General features: G+C 49.3%; 2 protein-coding genes across 3 annotated transcripts; one reads left to right on the forward strand and one right to left on the reverse strand.

Annotated features, from left to right (window-relative positions):
• Positions 1-308: 308 nt before the first annotated feature.
• Positions 309-11,259, reverse strand: LOC148660530 (nicotinate-nucleotide pyrophosphorylase [carboxylating]-like). 2 transcript variants are annotated; one of them, XM_088634354.1, is made up of 6 exons: positions 10,939-11,259; positions 6,476-6,542; positions 4,252-4,526; positions 2,732-3,042; positions 2,017-2,148; positions 309-997 (listed from the first exon to the last, which is right to left on the reverse strand). In XM_088634354.1, exons 3-6 carry the CDS (start codon positions 4,502-4,504, stop codon positions 668-670), a joined length of 1,026 nt encoding a protein of 341 aa, XP_088490480.1. In that variant the 5' UTR covers positions 4,505-4,526; positions 6,476-6,542; positions 10,939-11,259; the 3' UTR covers positions 309-667. The 2 variants fall into 2 exon arrangements, with proteins under 2 accessions (XP_088490480.1, XP_088490479.1); XM_088634353.1 differs by lacking the exon at positions 6,476-6,542 and having other exon boundaries at positions 10,939-11,257.
• A 2,521-nt stretch (positions 11,260-13,780) lies between these two features.
• dctpp1 (dCTP pyrophosphatase 1) lies at positions 13,781-19,672 on the forward strand. The gene is made up of 4 exons (XM_088634358.1): positions 13,781-13,935; positions 15,469-15,606; positions 16,655-16,765; positions 17,862-19,672. The coding sequence occupies exons 2-4, from the start codon at positions 15,491-15,493 to the stop codon at positions 18,088-18,090; spliced, it is 456 nt and encodes a 151-aa protein (XP_088490484.1). The 5' UTR covers positions 13,781-13,935; positions 15,469-15,490; the 3' UTR covers positions 18,091-19,672.
• Positions 19,673-19,813: the final 141 nt, after the last annotated feature.

The raw sequence follows: 19,813 nt of genomic DNA on the forward strand, positions 1-19,813 counted from the left end.
CTTGGGGTTCCCGCCCCAGGTAATGTGCAGAGGGAGCTCAAGCAGGCAGCAGATCAGTGGGAAGTGAGCCTCTGTACTGGGGGCTACAGGTGTCAAGTGGGTGCAGCTGAGAGGCACACAAAACAGCTTTGCTCCACAACCAAACCCACTTTCACAAGAAAGCACAGCCATACAAACGCATTAGGAAAAAAACATAAGGAAACATTTCACCGCCCAGATTGAAACAGCCCTCATCCTTTTCGTCGGGTGCGTTATGTATCTTCCAGTAGGCAAGCTCAATGGGCAGGACCCACGAACGCAGACAGCAGTACAGCATAAAACTTTATCTACCGTGTGAGGTAAAAGATCAAACCAAACAGAAGCCTAAACTCATCTTTGAGTCAATTAACTGGACATCTTCAGATGTTCACCAGCTTCTCAGAAACTAGGGGTCAGCCGGGGACTCATCTCTAAAACTCTCATGTCACCCAGACTCAGTCCCACACAAGGTCTTCTCTCTCTCTTCCCAGAAGATTCAGCTTCCTGGTTTTAAAATGTCACATGACCAATTTATTGTCTCCCAATTGGTCAGGGCATTCCCCTCCCAAAGCTTTCTGGGTAATGTAGTTCAAGCTGCCAGCCTCACACTGCATGTACAGGTGAAATCTGTGGGTTTAATGTCATTTTTTTAAAAGGCAAAGTCCCGGCGAGACATTGGAGAGCTTAAGGTGGTGATGATGTCGTTGCTGGGGCTGCTGCCACGGTCTCCGGGGCTGGTGGCACCGTTGGTGTGGGGAAGGAGACCGTCTCTGGGCGCACTGGGCCCGGCGCCAGGGGGACGCGGGACCTTGAGGGAGAAGTCGACCACAGGGCAGCCCTGGGTGATGCAGCCCAGAGAGATGACGTCGACGTTCGGGGAGAGAAATTGAGAGAGGGAGTCCGGTGTCACTCCTCCGCTGGCCTCGATCAGCAACAAGGGGAACTGCTGCTTCAGAGAGCGAGCCGCAGCATGGAGAGCCTGAGAGAGACAGGGCCCATACTGAATCACTCCAGTACATTAACACTGCACTGAGAGAGAGGGGTTCATACAGACACACTGACTGACTGGACACTCCAGTACATGAACACTGCACTGAGAGAGAGGGGTTCATACAGACACATTGACTGACTGGACACTCCAGTACATTAACACTGCACATGAAGCAGACTCAAACACTCGCTGACAGGAAGCTGCAGTCCAACAGACCCAAGACGAAGCTTCTACTGTGCAGGGGCTCGGAATGAGAAGTATGTTTTGGCCGGTAGTTTTATTGACCACACTTCCCCCTGGGGGAGAAGCAGTAGGAGACTCCCAACTCTAAAGATTCAATGTTTTTTCCTGTTCAGTTTGAGAAATCTGCCTGCACACTCCAGAGCTTTTCTTCAGCCTGGAGCGTGACAACACCCTGCGCCTCCCCGATGCCCCGGGAACAGGCCTGGAGCTCCACCTGGTGTTCCAGGTCAAGGGTGAGAGAGGGACCCCGCGCACCCCAGAGAAGAAGCGCTGGGTCAGCAGCCATGGACGCACAGAGGAGCGTGTGCGACTCCAAGCTTGCTCGGCCACATTCGCCCACCCATTTTCTAACAGCTTTATCCAGGCCAGTCCAGTCTATCCCAGTGAGGGAGCTGGAGTCTACCCCAGCAAGCAACGGGTTCAGGGCAGGGTACACCCTGGATGGGACGCCAGTCCATCGTGGGGCAGACACAGAGACACACCAGGGCCAGTCTGGTGTATTAACATGGGGAGAACATACAAACTCCACACAGACAGCACCCCAGGAATGGTGCCCAGGGCCCCAGTGCTGGCATGCTCACCACTGTGCAACAGTGCCACCCAAAATGAACCCACTTTAGCTGGAACAGAGATGGATCCAAAACCGTTCTTGGGAAGCCCCACGGGTAAGTAAGTGTGTTTGGGTCCACACTGGTTCCCTATATGACTCGAGAGCTCCCCCAGAGCTACAGGAGCTCCACAACCCCTGACCTCTATCCCCTGACCTGTGGCTTGAAGTTGTCCAGCATGACAATGTCTGCCCCAGCGAGCGCAGCCTCTCTGCCCTCCTCCTCGCTGCCGCACTCCACCTCGATCTTGCTGGAGAACCCGCACACTGCGCGCGCGTCTCTCACTGCCTGCGGGACAGGGACAGGGACAGGGACAGGGAGAGGGACAGGTCACCGCAGACATCTCTTCTCTCCAGTAGTGCCTTCTTCTTGGGCTTTCCTCAACCTCCCGTCACCCCACTGACCACCTTCTCACCCGAGTGACCCGAGTGACGCTCCCATAGGCCCACAGCTGAGCTTGAACCCCGACCGGCCCCCCACTGTGTCCCTACCCACCCGAGTGACGCTCCCACAGGCCCACAGACCCCGACAGGCCCCCCACTGTGTCCCTACCCACCCGAGTGACGCTCCCACAGGCCCACAGACCCCGACAGGCCCCCCACTGTGTCTCTACCCACCCGAGTGACGCTCCCACAGGCCCACAGACCCCGACTGGCATCCCACTGTGTGTCTACCCACCCGAGTGACGCTCCCACAGGCCCACAGACCCCGACAGGCCCCCCACTGTGTCTCTACCCACCTGAGTGACGCTCCCACAGGCCCACAGCTGAGCTTGAACCCCGACCGGCCCCCCACTGTGTCTCTACCCACCCGAGTGACGCTCCCACAGGCCCACAGACCCCGACCGGCCCCCCAGTGTGTCTCTACCCACCTGAGTGACGCTCCCACAGGCCCACACGTGGTTGTCCTTCAGCATGACCATTCCACTCAGGTCGCTGCGGTGCGTGGCCACGCCGCCCACCAGCATGGCGTACTTCTCCACGATGCGGAAGCCCGGCGTGGTCTTGCGCGTGCCGGCCAGAGTGCCCTTCCAGCCCGCCGTGCCGGCGGTGTCCAGGAGGTGGCGGCAGCGGGTGGCGATGCCTGAGGCGCGCGCCAGGGCGTTGAGGGCACTGCGCTCCCCCAGCAGCACGCACCTGGCTGGGCCTCGTACCCGCGCCACCTGGGTGACCTGCTCTGATCCTGGAGGCACAAACACGCTGCAGCTACAGCACAGGCGACGGCCGAAACAATCGGTTCATCTATCTGCACATCCATCCATTCTCTAACAACTCCATCTGGTACAGGGTCACGGGGGAGCTGGAGTCCATCACAGGATGCACAGACACACTCTCACACACCCTGGACAGGACACCAGTCCATCACAGGACACACACTCTCACACACCCTGGACAGGACACCAGTCCATCACAGGACGCACACAGACATACTCTCACACACCCTGGACAGGACACCAGTCCATCACAGGACACACACTCTCACACACCCTGGACAGGACACCAGTCCATCACAGGACGCACACAGACACACACTCTCACACACCCTGGACAGGACACCAGTCCATCACAGGACGCACACAGACACACACTCTCACACACCCTGGACAGGACACCAGTCCATCACAGGACACACACAGACACACACTCTCACACACCCTGGACAGGACACCTGTCCATCACAGGACACACACAGACACACACTCTCACACACCCTGGACAGGACACCAGTCCATCACAGGACACACACAGACACACACTCTCACACACCCTGGACAGGACACCAGTCCATCACAGGACACACACAGACACACACTGTCACACACCCTGGACAGGACACCAGTCCATCACAGGACACACACAGACACACACTCTCACACACCCTGAACACCAGTCCATCACAGGACACACACAGACACACACTCTCACACACCCTGGACAGGACACCAGTCCATCACAGGACACACACAGACACACACTCTCACACACCCTGGACAGGACACCAGTCCATCACAGGACACACACAGACACTCTCTCATACACCCTGAACACCAGTCCATCACAGGACACACCCAGACACAACACACCAGGGCCAATTAACCCACCAGCATGTCTTTAGTCTGTGGGAGGAAAGCAGAGCACCTGGGGAAACCCACATGAACTAAGGGGAGAACATGCAAACTCCACACAGATAGCACCTCAGGAACTGAACCCAGGGCCCAGAGCTGTGAGGCAGCAATGCGCCATCTTGCCAGCCCTGACTGATTTATCCATGTAATAAATTTTCCCGTCCTCCTAGGTGCAACCTGTGTATCTTCACGCCTGAACATGGGGGCTCTCCTTTCTGTTGGACACTGGGGCATCGGCACCTAATTAAACGTCCCCCCCTCCTCACCCAGGCTGGCCCCCTCCGGGAAGAGCCACTCCACCCTGCAGCCCAGCTCGGCGAAGACGGCGGCGAAGAACGGGGTCCCCGCCAGCACGCTGCCGGGGCTCTTGCACAGCAGCGTGGCCGTGACCTCCCTGCTCCCCACGCACGCCCCCGCCGGGTCGAACTGCGGCACGTCCTCCGCCAGCCAATCGCGAGCCAGCTGCGCCAGCCGGGGAGGCGGGAGGACTGCCGATAGGTCCAGGGCTGGTGATGTCATAGTGGAGGGGCGGGGCCGTGTGCTGCAAAAAAAGAAAAAGGCTCACATTGCAGGTCAGTGTTAGACAGAGGAGATTATCAGCTGTACGTACTGCTACTGCTATGTACAAGAGATAACCACACAATAAAGACAGTACATTACAAAACAGGAAATAATAAACAGTGACAGTATAAACAAATAAACAGACGGGACAATGAGTACATGGCAGTCAAAATTAAAAGAGTGCGGACAAGCGTTGAGTCCTGAGGCCCTGCAGTGGGATAGAAGCGGTTCTGGAGTCCAGTGGATCTTGTTTGAACAGCGCGGTACCGCTTGCCAGAGCACAGGGGGGGGGGACAGTTTGTTCCGGATGGCTGGGATCCTGAATGACTTTATTGTGCTTTATTATATCAGGCGTTATTGTGACAGCGGATGGTGTGGATCTCATTGATTGATGGGAAACCACATCCTGTGATCCTTTGTGCCGTTGCCACAGCCCTGTGTAGAGCTTCTCTCTACACAGCACTACATGGTACAGGACAGATTAGTGCACCGTTAAGAAGACAGCTAACAAACTTCCCGCGTGCCAAAAAAGCCACTGTTACGCAGAAAGCACAAGGACACGCGTCCACTTTCTGGACTGCTGTCCCATCAGGAGGAGCCCATGGGAAGGGCAGCAGTGCCTAAACAGCAGAGTATCCAGCAGTCTGGAGCCACCACCAGCCTATCTCAATCTTGGAGGGCCGGAAATAATTCAGCATTCGCCAACTTCGACAAGAAAACACACTGCAGAACTCCACGCGATCTCTTGAATTCAGGAAGGACCGCAGACCAGCAGGGATGGAACCCAGAACGCCATCACAGCCGAGTTCTCAGAAACGCAAGCCAATCGGGACCTCTGTATCTGTGCTGTATAGAGAGCTGGGAGACCCCAGCAGTGTGTCTGTCCAGCAGGGCTGTCCCAGTGACCAGTCTGCACAAGGCCTGTATCACACGTGTATCTGTGCTGTATAGAGAGCTGGGAGACCCCAGCAGTGTGTCTGTCCTGCAGGGCTGTCCCAGTGACCAGTCTGCACAAGGCCTGTATCACACGTGTATCTGTGCTGTATAGAGAGCTGGGAGACCCCAGCAGTGTCTGTCCTGCAGGGCTGTCCCAGTGACCAGTCTGCACAAGGCCTGTATCACACGTGTATCTGTGCTGTATAGAGAGCTGGGAGACCCCAGCAGTGTGTCTGTCCTGCAGGGCTGTCCCAGTGACCAGTCTGCACAAGGCCTGTATCACACGTGTATCTGTGCTGTATAGAGAGCTGGGAGACCCCAGCAGTGTGTCTGTCCTGCAGGGCTGTCCCAGTGACCAGTCTGCACAAGGCCTGTATCACACGTGTATCTGTGCTGTATAGAGAGCTGGGAGACCCCAGCAGTGTGTCTGTCCTGCAGGGCTGTCCCAGTGACCAGTCTGCACAAGGCCTGTATCACACGTGTATCTGTGCTGTATAGAGAGCTGGGAGACCCCAGCAGTGTGTCTGTCCTGCAGGGCTGTCCCAGTGACCAGTCTGCACAAGGCCTGTATCACACGTGTATCTGTGCTGTATAGAGAGCTGGCAGACCCCAGCAGTGTCTGTCCTGCAGGGCTGTCCCAGTGCTGTGTGGCTGCGTGTGTTCAGCTCAATAAGTGATGAATCTGCACAAGGCCGTGCAGTGCTCGAGAATGTACCATACAACAAGCACGAGTGGGCTCGCTAGCAGAGCTCGCACACTTCCAGATGCCAGAGAACCAGCCTGGCAGAGCCCAGCGGTCACCAGCACCTCTAAGCCGTCACGGTATTTTCCCCCAGTCTATTGTGCAAGACGTGTCCAGAAATCACACTTCCTTACAACACGGGGAACAGAAAGATCACGGCAGCCTCTACTCTGGGTGGTAGAGCAGAATGTTGCTCATATTCATCCAATGACAGAATTCCTGCTCGCGGAGAGATCCTTGTGAAAACTCACCTTTCACTGTCGGGGGCCGACTGATCTGTATCGTCAGGGAGTCGCCTCCTGTCCAAGCAGACTCAGACTGAGGCCATATGGAAGTGAAATAATAAGTAATAATATTTCAGGAAGTGGAATTCATTGGGGCTGGGGCTGTACCTCACCGCCGTGATGTCAGATGAACTACAAGTGTCTGCCTGTATTTCTCCCGTATCCCGGTTATCGGTATGGTAGAGGGGCTGTCCCAGTTCAAACCAACTAGATCCGGGACAATTCCCACCTCCATTCCTCTCTGCACACATTCTCACACGCAAGGAAGGTTCCAGGTCAGGCGTGACTCCAGGCTAGTCAGCCAGCCTGAGGGCCTTCTGACTTGAAATGTGTCTCCGGAGCAGTTCGGAGGACCTGAGTTTATCCATCCATCCATTTTCTAACTGCTTCATCTGGTACATGGTTGTGAGGGAGCTGGACCCTATCCCAGCAAGCGATGGGTGCAAGGCAGGGCGCACCCTGGATGGGACGCCACTCCATCACAGGGCAGACAGACACAAACAGGCTTGCATGCACTCACACCACAGCCAGTTTTCCCAGCAGCCAGTTCTCCCCCTAGCCCGTCTTCAGAGTAGCGTGAAGCTGGGAACATTTAGCAACAGAATGAACTAGAAGTGTTTGTTTCGCAAACAGACGAATTTCAAAGTCGAGTCCTCCAGCTGCAACAGTATCATGAGAAGAGCAAAGTAACATTAAGCAAGGCAGCTGGCTGCTAAGTCATTTCATCCAGGTTACTTGTAATTCCTTGAAAACTCTGCCAACTCTGTATAAAGCCTTTATTTCCTATTGCAGGTCACCTCCATCGATCCTTACGGTTGACAAATCTAAGCTTGGCAGTTTGAATTAATTCTGCAACATGTTTCTTTGATTTATACTCTTGTATATTGTCACTCCTTGAAAATTGGTTTTCTTGTACACTATTTTTTTCTATTCGATGCAAAGTGATCTGAGCTGTAAGCTTTTAAAGAAGCTGTAGAAAATATTTTGACTGCAATTAAAAAAACGTTTCTTGTACTTTGATACAATCACCATAATCACTGACAAACACAAACTTCCTGTGAGAAGTTCCTTCTCCTTATTTTGGAGAGGGAGGGGTCTTTGATTTCCTGATCTCAATCATCACATCCCAGTCGTCATCACAGAAGAATTCTGCTTAATTCAATTCATTGTAATCTAATGAGATTCTGAACCACAGCTCACATGCCCTCCATTACCAATTGACAATCAGCTAGGAAACCACCGAGCCAATCAGTGATGAGTCTCACCTGCTGCTCTGACAAACTGGGGAGTGGATAAGCCTTTAAAAATGGAGGTTGGAATCAGGAAGCTGGTGCATTTCTCTTTGAGCTTCATAGTCTTTTCTGTCTCTGGACAAGTTGTCTTTGTATAAACAGGATTCTGGTGAGTTACACCTTGATCTATGGGAATGAGACCTGGCTGGGCTGGTGCTACAGATTGTGATTCTGTGCAGTGCTCCACAAATATGGTGAGTCTGTTTCTTTACTTTGCGGTTTCTTTGTTTGGAGTTGTTTCTGTGTGCATGTTATCTCTTGATTATTCACATTCTGCAATATGGTCACTTTTTTTAATGCTTGTTTTGCAATTGAAAGCAAGTTAACCTTGGTTAAAACTCCTTTTTTCCATGCCAAGATCTCTGTAAGCACTGTTAAAGCTGATTGGTAATTTACAAGGGTGTAATCTGTGCCTCTGTCAAAGATGCTATTCAACTAGGGCTTGCAAAAAGTAGTGGATGCTATTCTCAAGACTACAAAACTGAGGTCCTTGTCCCCTACAAAACCAGATTCCATCCAATTAAAATAACTGACCCTTTTGATCCCTAAATACTATTTTATAAGGTTTGTGTCATTAAATTGCATTTGATGGAGTACTTTCATGGTGCTGGGTGCCATTACTGAGTTCTTGTTTGCCAAGTGGCCTGGTCGCCACAACCAGACAGTCTTTCCTGATGTTATGGCAGGCAAGAAAGTAAATACCCAGACTCCCTCGGACTCAAAATGGCTCTTCAAATGTTTTATACATGAATGACCACTCCTGTTTTGTTTTTGTTTTTTACACTGTGTGCTTACTGCAGGGGAATCTTGCCTATGAAGCCCTGGTGATGGCCATTACTGCATGCCAGAAGGGTGAGGGCAAATGCAGATGTTCTCCCAGGACTTCCTGCTGGAGTTCACATTCCTCAAACCACAGAGGCTGACTGCCTTCAGAAGAGCCACACAATCTGGAAAGGGCTGTCAGGCTTGTTCAAAGCCACTATGTGGCTATGGGTGAGCCACAAAAATAGCTCTTTAAAAGAACTTCTGTTTCAACAGCTGAAAACCTCCATTGATGATTTTCAATACTTTAGTGAACTATTGCAAGGGAAGGCTTTTTTTTTTTATTAAATTCAAATGGGAATTTTTTTTTTGCTGCAAATGTTATTGAGTTGAACCCATAGGGTGCTCTGGTGTTTCAAGTCCCATGGTTTTAGCAGTAGATGTTCCAAGAAACCCTATCTGAAAAGTGTGGCTACTGTGGTCATGAGTTGTGTAACATGACTAATCACTCTTGAAACCCAGAAATGTCTGACCATTTCAGGTTCTCTACAGAAGACGGGTAGACCATTCAGAAAACCTAAATGACAGGATTGAGAAGCAATGATGAACCCTAAAAGTTTTATATAATCTTTCAGTAAAGGCAGACATATCTTTAGCTACTTTCAATTAAATGGGTATGGGCTCATCTGCTCTTCAAAAAAACTAAACTTGAACATTTAGTGGGTACTGAGAGAGTAACTGCACTTGGTTTTGAAACCTACAGCAGGAGTGGGGCTAAAACCAGGAAATGCAAAAAGATTTGTACAAATTATACAAGCTGCACCTTTTAAAATGGGCGTGTTTCACCAAATCAGGTATTGGATTGTGACATGTACCACCCCCAGCAGAGAGGAACGGAGGTGGGAGTTGTCCCAGATCTGGTTGGTTTGAACTGAGACAGCCCATCTACCATACTGATACCTGTATGGGAGAAATACATGCAGACACTTGTAGTTCATCTGACATCATGGGGGTGAGGTACAGCCCTAGCCACAATGAATTCTGCTTCCTGAAATATTATTTCCTTGCAGATAAGGAGGTTTTTCCTTCCCCCTTGGTGCTGTGCAGCATATTTTTATAAATCCAAAGCATAATCCAGATATTTAAAGCAGCAGAATACCTCTTGAGTATTTCAATAAACCGCAGTGGGGAAAAGATACAAAAGTTTAGGGTTGCTGGGGAGCTGGATTCTATCCCAGCAAACAATGGGTGCAAAGCAAGATATGCCCAGGATAGGATACCAGTCTGTCCCTGGACACACACAGGCACATACTCGCACCAGGGTCAGTTTTCCCAGAAGCCACTTAACCTACCAGTAGCTGGTATGACTGAAGGTGGTGGGGTTTATAAGCAGTTCTCTAGATTTGATCTGGAGGAATAAAACTTGATCCATTTCTGAAGGCTGGGCCTGGTTGAAGCTGTATATAATTCCTTATGAAAATGACTTTCCGCATGCTTTATTCCTACCACTAGGTGATGGTAGAGGGGATCCCCATTACCTGTAAAGCGCTTTGCGTGGACTGTCCAGAAAAGCGCAATATAAGTGTAAGGAATTTGTTAATTACGATCATTACTATTCAGGTGAGCCCTAGGGTTTAATCCTGAGGCTATTAAGATGTAGAGCTCCCTCGTGTGGTTAACGCCTGCAAGTCCAACAGTGAGGAGATGTGATTTGTCTCTGGGTTAATATTAACCAGTGCGTGGTAAAGTCCACAGTACACAGCGGAGATCAATTTTGCTTTTCTACTCGTTAATCTCAACATGCTATAAAAAGTATGACGAAGTATAACGGTATTCGCTGAACAATACTGCACATCGACGCGACGCTTTCACACAGGCAATTGCGTTTACTATACAAATGTGCTAGACGTACAAGTGGCAATAACTGACAACGTATTAATCTATTCACCCGGACGGAGAGAAACAGAGCCATAAAGATGCCATTTGGAGTCGGACTGGTATTTTTAATACGTGGATGTTAAAAAAAACTCGAGGATACTTAAAGGTTGCGTTGTTTTTTTTTTAACAATGACACACACACCACAGTACCACAGGAAAACTAACCCCACTATATTTAAGCATATTGGGTATTTAAGTAAAACTGTAATAAACCACTGTTATCTACAAGATGCTAATTAAGTTTTTTTTACTACATCAGTGAACTGCCATACCTTTATCATAGGTAACTTGCTATTACCCACAAGACACTTTTACTCTTTGAAAATACCTTCCCCTGTACTCAAGGAGCGCCCGGTTCTGAAATTCAGTGTCAGACAGCAGACAGTCCAATATCTCGTAGCTAATTTTGCATGATGGGTAGGTATCAAAGATTCATACCTGTATCGGTAAATTGTGGCTGAGATTCTTGTGCAGAAATGGAGATTTAAGCGTCTGCTTTACAATCAGTCTTGTCCGACTCCTCACCTAATAGCTGAAAAGTTGTGCAAACTTTCTTGTTAAATACCCGTACGGGCCGACCGAAAGCAGCACAGAGTTCCTGTGTGAAACACGTGGGCGGTAAAATCTCTTGCCATGGGAAGAGGCAGGGGCTCTTCTGCGCTGAATGATGTAGTTGCATCGATCAGTCCCCTCGCTAGGCCACACTTTGCGAAACACCGACCCAAACGATTTGCTTTCACACGCTCAAAACATCGACTCATTTTCCGAGTGGTCAGCAAAATACAGTGCTGAGTCTGTGTGTTGAGAAAAATGGAAAAACAAGTAAAATTATTGATTTTGACACATAAATCGGCTCCTGTTTGAGCAGATCACAAAGGATATTGCCTTCAGAGAATTTCCCCAGTGTAGAGTTTTGAAAAATATCTGCATTACATATACAAAAGAAGTTTTCTATACAAATGTATCTATAAAATACATGTTTTAAGCAGTGTCCCCATCACTGCTTAAATTAGGACTCGCATGGACCACAGGGTGAGCACCCACTCCTGGCCCTACGTACACCTCTTCCAGCAGCAACCTTAGTTCTTCCCAGGAGGTCTTCCATCCAGGTAATGACCGAGCTCACACCTGCTTAGCTTCAGTTGGTTGCTAGTTGTGATATGGCTACTGGCCAGTAATATAGCTGCTAGCTAGCTCTTGCGAAACTGCTCAGAAACAGGTTATCTACCGCAATCGACTCCAGATGAGCTTGACGTGCTGTTATGCATCTGTACCAACCACAAATACCATTGCTCCTTGCATTTTGTACCTCTTCCAGTCTGTGGAACTTGCCAGCGTCATTCTCTCCTTTCACCTTGAACACAGAACTGTTTCTCCAGCGTCTGTCTGCTGTGAGGGTCTTCAATCAGCCTCCACAACATAGCCGGGCAGCATGTTCCCCACTCCCACCACTCTGTGTGTAAAGTAGACCCTCCTGTCCTGACTGGAGGATCTCATCCAGCTGTTGCGTGAGAGAGGTCAGGGTATCGGCTTCAACAGTATGGCTGGCAGCCTGTTCCACCCTCCCACCACCCTTTGTGTAAAGAGCGTGCCCCCTGTTCTCAATTTGAAATGAACCTCCTTGGATTTTCTCTTAGAAATTATGTCCTCTGTGGTTAACGAGTATATATCTCGAGGAAATCTCCTGGTACCCCCCAATTCATTAGTCTAGGGGTTCCCAAAATACCATGGTTCTGACATTTTGTGAACAACCGAGAAGGACTTCAGAAGGTTCCACAGAATGTCTGCAAGAAGTAAAGAGCACACAGAGGTTCTGTAGGCTTCACGACAAGGTTAGGCTATACGTTCTGCACAGCAATAACACATTCGTTTTGTACAAATACAAGAAGAAAACTACTTCAGTTCCAGGGGTGTAAGAGCATACTTTGGCCACAACAGCGGTCCCGAGACTCACAATTAGATAACCTTCTCTCGCTGAACCTGTTTGCTTTTAAATCCAAAAGGTTTATTTTCCACCAGTGGAAGTGCGGGTGTACAACCCAGTATCTCCTCTCCGACAAAAACATCACAGCGTTAAGTCAGAATTCACAGCAGGTCCAATGTGAGCTCTCGTGATCGTAACCTCACGCTGGAGTGACAACGCACACAGGAACAGACCGAGAACAGACAGCTGAGCTCCGAAGAGGAGTCACGCTGACATTACAGAAGGAGCGCTTTGCAGAGCGGAAACCAGGCACGAAATAATCCTCACCCATAATACCGAGCTGCCCCCAACCCAACCCAAACCGGACAGCAAAGAGACTAACTCCTCTTGGATCCCTGCGCTACACACACATGACAGGACAGGCACGACACGGCACGGCACACACTCATACCAGGGCCGGTTACTGTATCTCAGAAGTCAATTAATGTCTGTAGATCTTATTTTGCTTTTATTTTTTGTTTTGTTTCATGTGAATTTCATTATTTTATTTGCTTTGGCAACACTGATTGTACCCATCGGTCATGCTAATAAAGCACCTTGAATTGAATTGATAACCCACCAGCATGTCTTTGGACTGTGAGAGGAAACGGGGCACCAGCGCGACCTGGAAGCAATGCTCGCCACTGCACCACCATGCCAAACCCCGCTTATTTCTGCTCAAAAAGCGATTCTTCCTTGTACGTCAATGATGAATTCAACCTAGAGCTCTAAGCGTAAAAAGGTCTAAAGAATTTTAAACCTATAAGCCAAAGCACGCAAGTGACTACACTGACACCTATTACCACTTACAGTGCCGAATTTATTCGTAATATAATAAACCCTTCTGTTTACACCCTGTGATTATTGGTTCCCTAAAATCGTTTTTTACTTTAACTGTCCAATTACTTTCCTTACCTTTATTCTTCCTATTTACCCTTCATTTTGCACTTTACTATTACTCTGTTGATGTTTTCATGAAATCACTAGTGACATTGCTTGTGAAGTTAAAACAGATCAATGTAAACTCGTCTTTGGATAACACTACAACAAGCTCCAGACAATGTATCTATAAACTGTACTAATTCATTAATTGCTTATTTCCACTGACACATTAAAAGTGTTAATGAAAGAAAGTGCAGACTATTTTGATTTGTACTTGACGTGCTGTTCTCGTACTAAATATTTCAGAGCCAATAGGAGCCGGAGAAGAGCCTACAGAATGATGTCACAACACCACCGCCCACCCTCCCCGGTGCTGCATTCCGATTGGTTATCTTAACGGAGTCGTGTTCACTCATTGGCTGCGTGAACCGCCCCTTCCTGCTGAGCAACCGGAAGAGAAGCCGATTGGCATTGGCGGGAGTTTGACGCGTGCAGCAGGACTCGCAGGGGAATACGTAATCGCATTGAGTGAGTCAGGAGTAAAGAACAGCAAATTTTAGGACTGCCAAGAATTGCCACGGTCAACAGGGGTAAGTTTAAAATCTCTCGAGGTGTCTGATACAGCTATGTTTCGCAGTTTTTTGCTGAAACATGAGACGAATCGTGTATTGTGTACTGCGTGAGGCCCTTGGTGCGGTTTTTGTTTTAATAATTTCATTGTAAGTACTTTAGATAGACGAAAAAGAGTTTTAGAACTTGTCATTTTGCAGTAAAACTGTGATAACAAACAAGAGCAGGCTATATGGTTAAATAGGAATTTTGCGACAAGAGTCCTACAGAACAGTAAGGCATTGCATTTATATACCGCTTTTAATATCAACTAATTCTCTATTGCTTTGTAAATAAGAAAGGACCCACCTCATCCACCAATGAAGTGCAGCCTCCCCACGTGGGTGCCGAATTGTATTACTGTGCAGATCCTAGTGCAGTAGAACAGTCCAGTTACAATAGGAGCTACAGTCCAGTACAGGAGAACAGTCTGTTACAATAGGAGCTACAGTCCAGTACAGGAGAACAGTCCTGTTACAATAGGAGCTACAGTCCAGTACAGGAGAACAGTCCTGTTACAATAGGAGCTACAGTCCAGTACAGTAGAACAGTCCAGTTACAATAGGAGCTACAGTCCCAGTACAGGAGAACAGTCCTGTTACAATAGGAGCTACAGTCCCAGTACAGGAGAACAGTCCAGTTACAATAGGAGCTACAGTCCAGTACAGGAGAACAGTCCTGTTACAATAGGAGCTACAGTCCAGTACAGGAGAACAGTCCTGTTACAATAGGAGCTACAGTCCCAGTACAGGAGAACAGTCTGTTACAATAGGAGCTACAGTCCCAGTACAGGAGAACAGTCCTGTTACAATAGGAGCTACAGTCCCAGTACAGGAGAACAGTCCTGTTACAATAGGAGCTACAGTCCCAGTACAGGAGAACAGTCCTGTTACAATAGGAGCTGCAGTCCAGTACAGGAGAACAGTCCTGTTACAATAGGAGCTACAGTCCAGTACAGGAGAACAGTCCAGTTACAATAGGAGCTACAGTCCCAGTACAGTAGAACAGTCCAGTTACAATAGGAGCTACAGTCCCAGTACAGTAGAACAGTCCAGTTACAATAGGAGCTACAGTCCAGTACAGGAGAACAGTCCTGTTACAATAGGAGCTACAGTCCAGTACAGGAGAACAGTCCTGTTACAATAGGAGCTACAGTCCAGTACAGGAGAACAGTCCTGTTACAATAGGAGCTACAGTCCAGTACAGGAGAACAGTCTGTTACAATAGGAGCTACAGTCCAGTACAGGAGAACAGTCCTGTTACAATAGGAGCTACAGTCCAGTACAGGAGAACAGTCCAGTTACAATAGGAGCTACAGTCCAGTACAGGAGAACAGTCTGTTACAATAGGAGCTACAGTCCAGTACAGGAGAACAGTCCTGTTACAATAGGAGCTACAGTCCAGTACAGGAGAACAGTCCTGTTATAGGTGGGGGTTATGGTAGGAGTGTAGTGGTGGGAGTGTGGTAGTTTGTTCAGGGCAGAGTCAGTCCTGACAGTCCGGTGTGGTTGCAGGTTGCCGGTGATCGTGGACAGCATGGCCGAGAGCTCAGTGAAGGCCCAGGAGGTGTCGGAAGTCCCAGCTGCCCAGCAGAACGGGCTGCCGGCCCCTGAGAGGTTCTCCTTCAGCCCCACTCCCACCCTGGAGGACATGTGAGGCTCCCTTCCGTCTTGCTTTTACCTGCGGCAACTTTCTCACCCTGACGGGCGATACAGCGTTGATATTATCACATCTGGGTGGCGCAGCGGTGAGCACTGCTGCCTCTCAGCGCTGGTGCCCTGGGTTCGATTCCTGTGGTGCTGTCTGTGTGGAGTCTGCATGTTCTCCCCCATTCATGTGGGTTTCTTCCAGGTGCTCCGGTTTCCTTCCACAATCCAAAGACATGCATGGTGGTTAATTGGTTTCTTGGGAGGGGGGTATTCTGTGAAGGTTGTCCCCTGCCTTCTGTCCACCTCACAACCCTGTCCTGGATAAAGCTGTTGGAAGATGGGTGGATGGATGATCATACCACCAAGCACAAAATGACTGAGACGCAGACATGCAGGTCTTGGTATCAGCGTTGTGCTGATGTTGATTTGTTAGGGCAGGTGTCACAGAATCCTTCAGGCCACGTGCCCAGTGTATGCCAGAAGTCATGTGTTCGATCACACCTGATGGCTGAAGCACCTGACTGGCAAGCCTGTTCCAGACACCCACAACTCTTTATGTAAAGAAGTGTTCCCTGTCCCCGTCTGTTCTCTCTGTCATGCTGCCTCCTTCCCAGCCCTGGGTCATTTTCTCCATCACTCTCGCCGTTCCCTGTTAATTCTGGCAGTTTTTTTTTAATTGTATTCTTTATGCTCCTGGAATCTAGGTCTAAGCTTTCAAGTTTTATTTTTTACATGGTGAGATCTTGTGAAATCGTGCTCCATTTACTATAGCTGCTACTCGAGATATTTAGGCAATCAGACTTGATCAATCGAGCTGAGAGCTGATGCTAAGGTGATCAGACTTGATCAATCGAGCTGAGAGCTCATCCTAATGTGATCAGACTTGATCTATCAAGCTGACAGCTGATGCTCCACTTGATCAGTGATGTGTCTTTTCCTTGTCCGCTGCTGGGCTTTTACTTTTCAAAAGCTTCACTCTTCTGACCTGCTGCTGGCTCACGTCTTGATCTTTAGTGGCACTGACACTGCTCTGGCTCTGTTGTCCTCACAGCCGGAGGCTCCAGGCCGAGTTCACAGACGAGCGGAACTGGGAGCAGTACCACCAGCCTCGGAACCTGCTGCTGGCCATGGTGGGGGAAGTTGGCGAGGTCTCGGAGTTGTTGTAAGTATCCGTCCGGAGCACAAACGCTCCCAGGGTGCCTTGGTGTGAATTCTGGCCACCGCCTCATGTACTTGACTGTGCCAGAACCTGGCCAAGCGCTGTGTGTCCTTGAACCCCTGACCATGACCACATGAGGACAGTTTGAAAATGGTAAAGCAGACTGACGAACTTGCAGTTTTCACTGAATTGAGGAGGAGCCATTACCTTGAATAACTGCATGCAGGTGTTTCAGGGCTTCTTTAATAACACAGAGCTATCACATCTCTGTTGCACTTGATTGCTTCAGAGTTTGAATCTCCATATGTTAATGATAAGGTATTTATAGAAATCTTTCATATATAAGCTTGGTACTTTGTTTTTTGGGGGCATACAAAATGCTATAATGTCCATTTTAATTAAAGTTTGTTTGAGATTTTCTTCCCTGTCTGACTGAGGGCCTGCAGAGCTAACTAAAGGTTGCTCAAAATTAGAATGGCTTCAAATTAATCAGGAGCGTTTGGGTCTCCCATCCTCGTGTAAATATACAGAGTCTGTATTGTTTTTTTTAAGAGCGTTTCCTATGAACCCAATTCCTTGGATTAGTAAGTTGATTTCGAGAATAAATGCGAAACGTCCTCAGAGCTGTTCCCCCCAGGTTCTGTGCTCCTCCTAGACGTGCAGCCAGAGGATTGTCTGAGCTCATGTCACCAGCAGATGGTCCATAATGTGCTCCATTATGTGGGCAGAACTGCGTTTCTTGAATCATTCCCTCTTCCCAAGTCAGCCTGTATTGAGCACAGCTGGGATGGACTCTGTCGATGAACAGTGCGCTCAATTCATTGCATGTGGTGGACCAATACAACACACAGGAAGGATCGCTGGAGAGTGCAGCTCCACAGGGGGTGAATCGCAGAAGGGAGAGGTGCAGTCTGTCATGGGGAAGCGATACTTGTTGTGTCGTTAACCGCCGGCAGAGAGCACAGCTCTGATCTGCATCTCCAGAGAGCTGTGATACCAGTCGTGGAGGGTGGAGGGCCGCTGTGTTGTAATGCCACGGGGGGGCGTCGCGGCACGGGTCATGCGCATCAACCTGCCTTCTGTCCTGTCCCCCGCTCAGCCAGTGGAAAGGAGAGGTGGCGGAGGGCCTGCCCAGCTGGACGGAGCGGGAGCGAGAGCAGCTGTCCCACGAGCTCAGCGACGTGCTCATCTACCTGGTGGAGCTGGCTGAGAAGTGCCACGTGGACCTCCCGAAGGCCGTGCTGGCCAAGATGGCCATCAACCGGTCCAAGTACCCGGCCAGCAAAGTCCACGGGCTGGCCAAGAAGTACACAGAGTACCAGGACTGAGGGGGCCCGGTGTTGTAGACAGGGCTGGGGGGGGGGCGTCTGGTGTTCAGGACCTGGCTGGGGGAGGGATTTGGATGCCGTGAGTCCTGGAGCCTGGTGCTCTAGACCTGTATCCTGTAGACATGTAGACCTGTGTGTTGGGCTCTGTGGGACCTGGCATACTAGACTGGGGGGGTGTTGGACACCATGGGGCCTGGTGTTGTATACTGGGGGGAGGGGATGATGCCATGGGGCCTGGAGTTGTATACTGGGTAAAGGGGGGGGGTGATGCCACGGGGCCTGGTGTTGTATACTGGGTAAGGGGGGTTGGTAGATACCATGCAGCCTGGCCTTCTAGACTTGTGGGGGAAGGGTGTTGGATGTGAAAAACTGAATTTCAGGCACACAGCAGCAGTTTATTTTAGCAGTTTAAAATGTGCAAGCAAACCAGGTTAACCGAAAACCACATCATAATTTAATTTCCATTTTTAAAGGTGGAAGTTGACTTGTGCCTGGCTTGTCACTTCACTTCTTTCATTATTAGTGACACAGTTCCTCAGAGTGCACACGTTTACTCTGCTGATAACGTTACCAGGGGCCCTGTAGTGCTCTGCTCGTCAAGTGCACCCCCAGCAGCCTCAGTCCCTCCAGGCTTTATTTTTTGCGATTTTCAGCGATTTTTATTTTCAGCACTGGAAGAGGAAAACTCTCTATGACTGTGTGGTGGCGTCTATGTTGGTCTGCGTTTCGAGTGTCTAGTTTTAACCTGAGTTGTTTTAGTCAAAGCTTTCTGGTGCCAGGAAAGTGCGAATGCTGTTTACTTTCACGCACCGTTTGAGAATCGTCCAGCCAGATCTGCTGGGCTTACTGGCCGCCTCATTTTAAAACCGCGCCGTGTGGACCTCTTGGTTAGTCCCAAGCGACAGGCGTAGCTGGGTTCTTAGCTGTGAGTCTCTCAGGGTTCAGGTATTGGTGGGCTTTCAGTCCCAGCAGTTTTCATATCGCAGAAATCGGGATGAGTTGTGACTTTGTGGAAGATGAAAGGCTTGACCATTCTAAGGTGTCGGAAAAGGGCCTGAGAGTAACTCTCCCGCTGGGTAGGCAGGCGAGTCAGAAGCCTAAGTCTGCATGGGCAGAATACGTGGAGCTGTGGTTGGGGCACTGGGTTCGTTACTGGGAGGTTGCAGGTTCAAATCCCAGAGGGGGCACAGCTCTCGTACCTTGAGAGCAAGGAACAAAATGCCCATGTGTGTAAAGTGGGAGGTTAGGGATGTAGCCTCGGATACAAATAAGTTTACGATGGTTAATTCAATGTTGGCTCCTAGGGTGACAGTTAATTACATTCATCTTTGTACAGATCACCAATGTTTGGTGTTTCAGTGCAATTCCACAGTAAGTTCTTAAACAACTGTATTTCCTGTACAATTTCTTCTACAATGCAGTCTGGTTCATCTTGGCTCAATTGGGTGTATTTTTGTGAAGCCCCAAGACGCTCCGAAACACAGGAGGTCATAATTCAGCGCCAGTTCTCTCATCTTGTTAACTAAGACCTCTTTTCGTGTACAGGAGAAACTGGAAAATAAAGACCATCTTTTAACGGGGAGATGTCGTTTCTGTGAGTGACTGTTGGCAAAAATATTCCAGGGTGTTTAATGACAGCAATTTGGCGAATAATTAGTCACCCTCTGTCTAATGACCTGAGACCTGAGAAATTATCTTGTGGGTGTTTCAGGTGACCAATAAA

The sequence above is a fragment of the Lepisosteus platostomus genome, chromosome 6, assembly GCF_059453375.1.
Source record: "Lepisosteus platostomus isolate fLepPlt1 chromosome 6, fLepPlt1.hap1, whole genome shotgun sequence".
Lineage (NCBI taxonomy): Eukaryota > Metazoa > Chordata > Actinopteri > Semionotiformes > Lepisosteidae > Lepisosteus > Lepisosteus platostomus.